Source organism: Armigeres subalbatus, chromosome 2, assembly GCF_024139115.2.
Source record: "Armigeres subalbatus isolate Guangzhou_Male chromosome 2, GZ_Asu_2, whole genome shotgun sequence".
NCBI lineage: Eukaryota > Metazoa > Arthropoda > Insecta > Diptera > Culicidae > Armigeres > Armigeres subalbatus.
In genome coordinates this window covers 333,648,305-333,655,001 of record NC_085140.1, presented here as the reverse complement: position 1 = coordinate 333,655,001, position 6,697 = coordinate 333,648,305, and the positions used below count along the sequence as shown (strand labels likewise).

The 6,697-nt window shown below is 40.7% G+C and overlaps 2 protein-coding genes across 2 annotated transcripts; both read left to right on the top strand.

Annotated features, from left to right (window-relative positions):
- Positions 1-87: 87 nt before the first annotated feature.
- LOC134216949 (uncharacterized) lies at positions 88-2,170 on the top strand. Its single transcript, XM_062695710.1, has 4 exons — positions 88-246; positions 308-480; positions 560-943; positions 1,289-2,170. Exons 2-4 carry the CDS (start codon positions 310-312, stop codon positions 2,048-2,050), a joined length of 1,317 nt encoding a protein of 438 aa, XP_062551694.1. The 5' UTR covers positions 88-246; positions 308-309; the 3' UTR covers positions 2,051-2,170.
- A 1,728-nt stretch (positions 2,171-3,898) lies between these two features.
- On the top strand, positions 3,899-5,705 carry LOC134212796 (zinc finger protein 19-like). Its single transcript, XM_062690966.1, has 4 exons — positions 3,899-4,102; positions 4,187-4,744; positions 5,009-5,295; positions 5,372-5,705. Exons 1-4 carry the CDS (start codon positions 3,965-3,967, stop codon positions 5,652-5,654), a joined length of 1,266 nt encoding a protein of 421 aa, XP_062546950.1. The 5' UTR covers positions 3,899-3,964; the 3' UTR covers positions 5,655-5,705.
- Positions 5,706-6,697: the final 992 nt, after the last annotated feature.

Sequence of the window (6,697 nt, the reverse complement as noted above, 5' to 3'; positions counted from 1 at the left end):
AGTGGATTTTTGTCAGTGTGTAACTGCAAAATTATCGAAGTTCCAAACCCCATCAGAACACCAAAATCCTCAAGAATGGAGGATCTTTTCGTTCAGTGTTCAGTGTGTTTTGATCATCTGAAATTTTGTCGTGATTTTCCCATTTTTGCTTTTCTCGTACAACAAAGTTTTTACTAAATTGGTAAATAATAAGCGCTTCATTCAAAACGATAAAGCAACACTAACGGCGAAAGAGAAGAATTTAAGGTGTAGATAATTCTTTTCATTTGAATCAAAAACCCTTAACATATATTTGCCACTTATGCAGCCATGGAGCAAAATCGCCAATCTCCCTGTGTTACCACGTGTTTGATGGATGGTTTCCGGTGCAGGCTATGCTTAAAAACATCGGACCTTGATTTACAACCCCTATTTCCTCCTGGCGAGGACTGTTTCTTGAACGATCTTCTCAGTCAAATCTATGATTGTTTGGCCATCCACGTGAGTAATTATAACCGCATCTTTGATCTTTCACCTTCTACTGCGATATTTTTTTAAATCCGGTTCTCCCATAACACAGGTATCGTTCTTGGAAGATTTCTGTTCGGTGATATGCTCCAATTGTCGCGAACATATCAACTCTTTTTACATATTTAAGAAACAGTGCCAATCCAATGATGGCTATCTGCGCGAAAAACGCCTAAAAGAAATAAAAGGGATGGAACGGGAAAGAACGACGGCACCGGAAAGCCCCAAAGAGATGGATCCCGATTTGGAAGCCAATCAGGGCAAAGTGAAGGAACCGCAGCAAGAGGAACTGCTAGACCAAGCGGATAAAATTTTCTTTCCTAAGGAAAATCCCACTGAAGAAGTCTTGGAACCAGTCGTGAAATGCGTTGACAAAGTTGACGTGGGTGTACAGATGTGCGGGGCCAGTTCCAGTGAGTCGTTTTGCGGATTTGCGGTAAGTGGTCTCTGGTACAGAGATGAAATATGTTATTAATTTGCTGATAACTTTGTCTAGGAAATCAATTTAATTCAGTATTTTTAATGAACATATTAACGCTTTGATAATCCAAAAACTTTATCTATCAGAGCATGCTTTTAAATGAGAATGCAATTAATTACTTTATTATTTACCCCTATTCTTGTTTACGGACGAACGAAACTTTCGTACGAATGCAGTTCGTCCACACAAACTGCTCTAAAACCTGGACTATTGTATTTAAGTTATTTTTTGTAAGGTGAACTTAAAACATTCACTTGGTTGTCAGAAAAAATCTTAATAGTGTTACGTAATTTATTACAGGATGAGTTTTATGCCAGGCGCTCGCCAAGAATTTTCATTAAAAACTCCATCACAGAAGCGTATGAGATGATTAGCGCTCCGTCGACAACCATGGAAGAAACGCAGGAATGCCACGTTCCTCTGGAAAAGCTTGATCTTCAACCCACCACTTCTGTTAAGCCTCCACCCGTTAACAGAGTAAAGACACCCATTGCTCCCAAGATTAATAGTAGGAAGCAAAGCAGAGCCGCTATCCATGTCAAGGAAACTCCTAGGCTACTCCGTCAAAAGGCCGTATTGTACTACGATGGGTTTGAGTACCGAAAACCGCGGACATGTCACGACGGAACCACCGAATGGGCGTGCTGTAAAGTTTCCTGTCCTGCAACTCTGGAGCAGAAAGCGGGCGGAACTCTAAAATTGATGGCCAAACATAAACAACACCCGGCACAAGTGATTCGCGATTCGTTGGTAATCGATCGGAAAAGCCGCAAATGGGTTCCACTCATAGTGACCGATAACAACCGCAGGCGGAAGGTGATCTGCGACGATGCTTTTCGTTACCGCTTTTCGCAGAAGCTGCCCAACGGTCAGACGGTTTGGGCCTGCGAGGCCCAGCAAGGGGGCTGCAAAGCTTTGCTGCGCATTGTGGGCGATTATCGGACGGTCTCGAAAGTTTTTCAACACAACCACGCTGAAACGATAATGGTTCGCAGGCGGGGTGCCACCAAGCCGATTAAGCTGCAGCGAATCGTCGACAGGAAGTTGGTGAAAAAAACGTGAGAAGACGTTAGTGTAAAATTTCTTAAATGTATTAATCTTAACGTTTCGTTGAAAGTATTACGAAGTTTTTACATTTGATTATGCTAAATACATTATCTGTTTTCTTTTCATCATCATTTAAAGCTTATTTATCAATAGGGGGATTCGCACTGTCAAAGCGGTCAAAGCCCATACAATACGCACTCGGTAAAGGCCACTCGGGGGCCTCCTTAGCCGTGCGGTAAGATGCGCGGCTACAAAGCAAGACCATGCTGAGGGTGACTGGGTTCGATTCCCGATGCCGGTTTAGGCAATTTTTGGATTGGAAGTCTCGACTTCCCTGGTTTATGTTAGCCTCATGATACGAATGCAAAAATGGTAACATGGCTTAGCAACCTCGCAGTTAATAATTGTGGAAGTGCTTTATGAACACTAAGCTGCGAGGCGGCTCTGTCCCAGTGTATGGATGTAATGCCAATAAGAAGAAGAAGGAAGGCCATGAGATGCAGATTTCAAAATAGACAAACCTAACGACATGGTTAAAGCAAAGACATTTAATTTTATTTTCAAAGCTGCGTATTGCCGAGTTACATATTTAAACTCACATTATTGAAAATCTAGCATCGCAAAAAAAATGTTCTCAACATGTTAGAAACATTTGAAGATGAATTAATTTTGCGAATCAATCAATTTAAACATTTCAAGCATAATTTTCATAACGACGTATGTAACAAAAGTAAACAAAACGGGGTTTTTAATACAACGTGACAATCACACGCGGCTTTATATAATACGCATCGATTTTACTGATTTCAGATCTTAAAATTCTTTAATTCAATCTTTTGCGAATCGACGTATGTAAAAAATCTATTTTTGAAGTCTCACTGTTACATACGTCGCTTTAACATATGGGAACTGAGAGCGACCTATGTAACAAAAAAAAATCAAAACAAAACAAAACTGCAGTTGTGTCAATCGTGCACTATGGAAAACCGACCAATGTACACTGACGTACGTGTAGCATACCGGTGTATGTATAATTTTATCGTTTTTCACAATGAATTTGAATGAACTGAGTTTTACTGTGAAGCACGCTTATTGCGTGTCTTGTAATGATGCATGCCAGCGGAAAAAAGTATTGAAAAAAGATTTAGTTTTAAAACAGTTTTAGAAAAAGTTTTGCCAACTTTCTGCAAAGGATTTCTCGAATCCTCATATTTGTTACATACGTCGTTATGAAAAATTATGCTTGATTTCATTATCAATTGGGACAAAAAAAAATCTTATATTTCTCGCGCTTAGTTTCATAGGGGCGTAACTGTATTGATCGATTTCTCTTAATCGATTTTATATTGTGTTAATAACTCAATTGTTTCAAATGCTACAACCGTGATTATTGATTCTGGTGCAAGATACAATCATCCCTTATCAAACCAAACCATTATATAATCGACAAACTAGCGCAATTCGGTACAATAATAAAAAGAAAACATCGATGAAGAGAAATCGATCTATTCAGTTACGCCCCTATGAAACTAACCGCGAGATATATATTTCTTATATAATTCAAGCTCTATCTGGTAAAAGGGCGAATGTCGCAAGAGAGGATTCTCTTCGTCGACTTCCCCTCTTTTAAATAAAAGTGACAAGCAGTGAATTTCATCGCGGTTTATCACCTCAGAATGCAAGTTTTCATTGTTTTCTTTCGTTCTGAGGGGTAAAACCGCAACGAAATCATCTGCTTGTCACTTTAATTTAAAAGAGGGGAAGTTGGCGAAGAGAATTCTCTCTTGCGACATTCGCCCTTATTCCAGATAGAGCTTGAATTATCCACTTTTTATGTACCGCGCGCTTAGCATGTGTTGTTTTCATCCTCTGACAGCCTAAGAATAAGGAACAGACAAATAAATTATTCAGCATTGACCGGCAAAGATAATGGACATAAATAAACCCAAAAAACGACCGCGTTCCAGACGAATTCGCTGCCGGATTTGTCAAGTAGACTGTGAACCGAATAAACTGTTATGGAATCGAGATTTTCGCGAAAAGCTGCAAGATATCGCCTGTATGTGGGTTAGTATAAAGAAGAATCAGCCACATCGTTGGCAACATCTTAAATAATATAAAGAGTCTATTTATATGGATGGTTTATTTTAGGTGAAGATTACTCCCGGTAAGGAAAAATACCATGTGTGCAGTTCTTGCCAGAGAGAGGTTGAAGTGTATCATGCTTTCAAAAAACGTACCCGACAGTTTCTGCAAGGAGATGTAGCATCAACTAAGATAGAGATAGATGATGATTACCAGTCCGAGCTGTTGCTTAATTCCCTTCTGCAAAACTGTTCAGAAGAAGTTACTCTTCCACTGAATACTACTGAAGGGACTACTTCATTGGTGAATGATTCTTCAAAGAAGGACAACAGCCGTCAAACAGCTTCGAAAAATTCAGAATCTTTACCTGTGCAACCACCACCATCAGACACTGAAGATATTGAATTCCTACAGGAACCAGATGCTGAATCAACAATTGTTGAAATATTGACTACGGAAGAAATACAACCAGAAGATAATGCTGATGAATGTCAAATGGACAAAACTGCTAAAAAAATACGCCCCTATAGGCGAAAATTTCGACAAACTGACGAGGAAAAGGCTATGTCGCAAGAAGAATATCAGCGGTATTATAAGAAAATGCTGATGAGCGATATGAAAAAGGTAAGGTGTTATGTTTATTAAATACTAGCAGACCCGACCAACTTCGTTTCGCCTAAAATTGATTTATTCTCTGATTAGATTTCGAGTTATGAAGAAATTGGTGTTTCATTTGTATGGGAGCCCCCCTTTCCAAAGCGGGGAGGAGTCTCAAACCATCTTAAGAATCAGTAGTTTCCGAGTCTATAAGGTTCAGACAGACTCGGCAAACATAAGTCTTAATCTTTCGATCTTATTTATTTACTATACTTCTCATTTTACGACCAGGTGTGTGACATATGCGGCAAATCGATCAATCCCCAGCGAATGGAAAGCCACATGAACCGTCACAAAGGTGTGGAGCCATACAGCTGCGAGGAATGCGGACTGCGGTTTCACTGTATCGCAAATCTGCGGAAGCACATCAACCGAAGTCACGCCAGCGGTCAAAACATTACCTGCGAAATTTGTAGTCGGGTTAGCATCAGCAGAATCGCTTACAAACAGCACCTCCGAGCTGCACATTCGGAGAAAAAGTTTCAGTGCTCTCTTTGCCATGTGAAAACCATTACCCAGTGAGATTAATACCTACCGATTTCTTCGATATTCCAAGTAAACGAGTATGATGGCTTGTTTCCTTTTTAATTTCAGACACGCATTGGACAGGCACATGGACATTCACAACCAAAGACGGGACTTTGTTTGCCCGCAGTGTGGAAAATCGTTCTACCGAAAGCACGTGCTCAATATTCATCTGCGGACACACTCCGGCGAAACGCCATACAAGTGCCATGTCTGTGAGGAGGCTTTCGTCCATCGGCGAATCTATGTGATGCACATGAAGAAGTGCCACCCCGATGAACCGCTGATGCAAGTGGATAGATTACGCGCATTGAAGGAGGTTCTCATGAAGAAGGATATTGGATTGGGGTAGAGGAGATTCGATTGAAATAATAAACCTGTTGAGCCCATGAAGGGAAGAGAAGCTGTCTTCGGGAGTGTTTTTTATTTATTTATTTTCAGACTAAGGCCGGAGTGCCCTGTGCGAAGCATAAAAGTCTTATCCAGTCAGCTCGGTCAATTGGGCTTATTCTACGAGTCGAGTGACGTGAGGTGAGTCGATTTTGGCAATTCTCACGTGAGGTGACCATGTTATTCAAATGGGGCTATACGACTCTTCTCACGTCATTCGAGCAATCTCACGTCACTCCACTCGTAGAATAAGCCCAAATGGCTACAAGTCGCCAACCAAGCAGTCGATGGAGGGTCCGCAAATCGTCTTCCACCTGATCGATCCACTATGCTCGCATGTGTATCTCCTTCACCGGATTACTGTCCGACATTCTGGCTACGTGCCCGGTCTACCGCAGTCATCTGTTATTCGCGGTGTAAACGATGGATGGTGCTCCCAACAGTTGATACAACTCACAGGATTGTCACCGTCAAACGGGGTGACTTGCAACACTTGGGGTTTCCACAAGTTTTTTTTTTTTTTACAATAAAAATAAACCCAAACATCGATCATCACGCATCCCTAGGTTACATTGTATTTGGTGTGCCTAGTTTGTATTTAGGTGAAAATATTACTTACTGCTGTTTTTTTGTTTATTATTTTGTTTCCTTCGGAAGTAAGCGGACTGTAAACGCAATATTCTCTCCGTAGTCAAGTCAGTAAAAAAACACGTCTTGTTTCTCTTGACTATGGAACTCAACTGAACTTTATTAGCATTAGCATTGTTACGGTGTAATTCGTAGATTGGACACTAGTGATACTCATGTTCTACTTTTGAGATCCTTATCTAGAATGCTATCAGAAATCAAGAAGGGGAGTGGTCCTTGATTCCAGTCTTAAACAAAAATAACAAAAGCATGAGGATTACTACTCCTGGCCACGCCCATCTTCACCGTAACTAGGAGAGGAAGGAATTGTTAATGTAGTTCTTACTTAACGAGAGGCTATCGACTTAGCGACGCCCT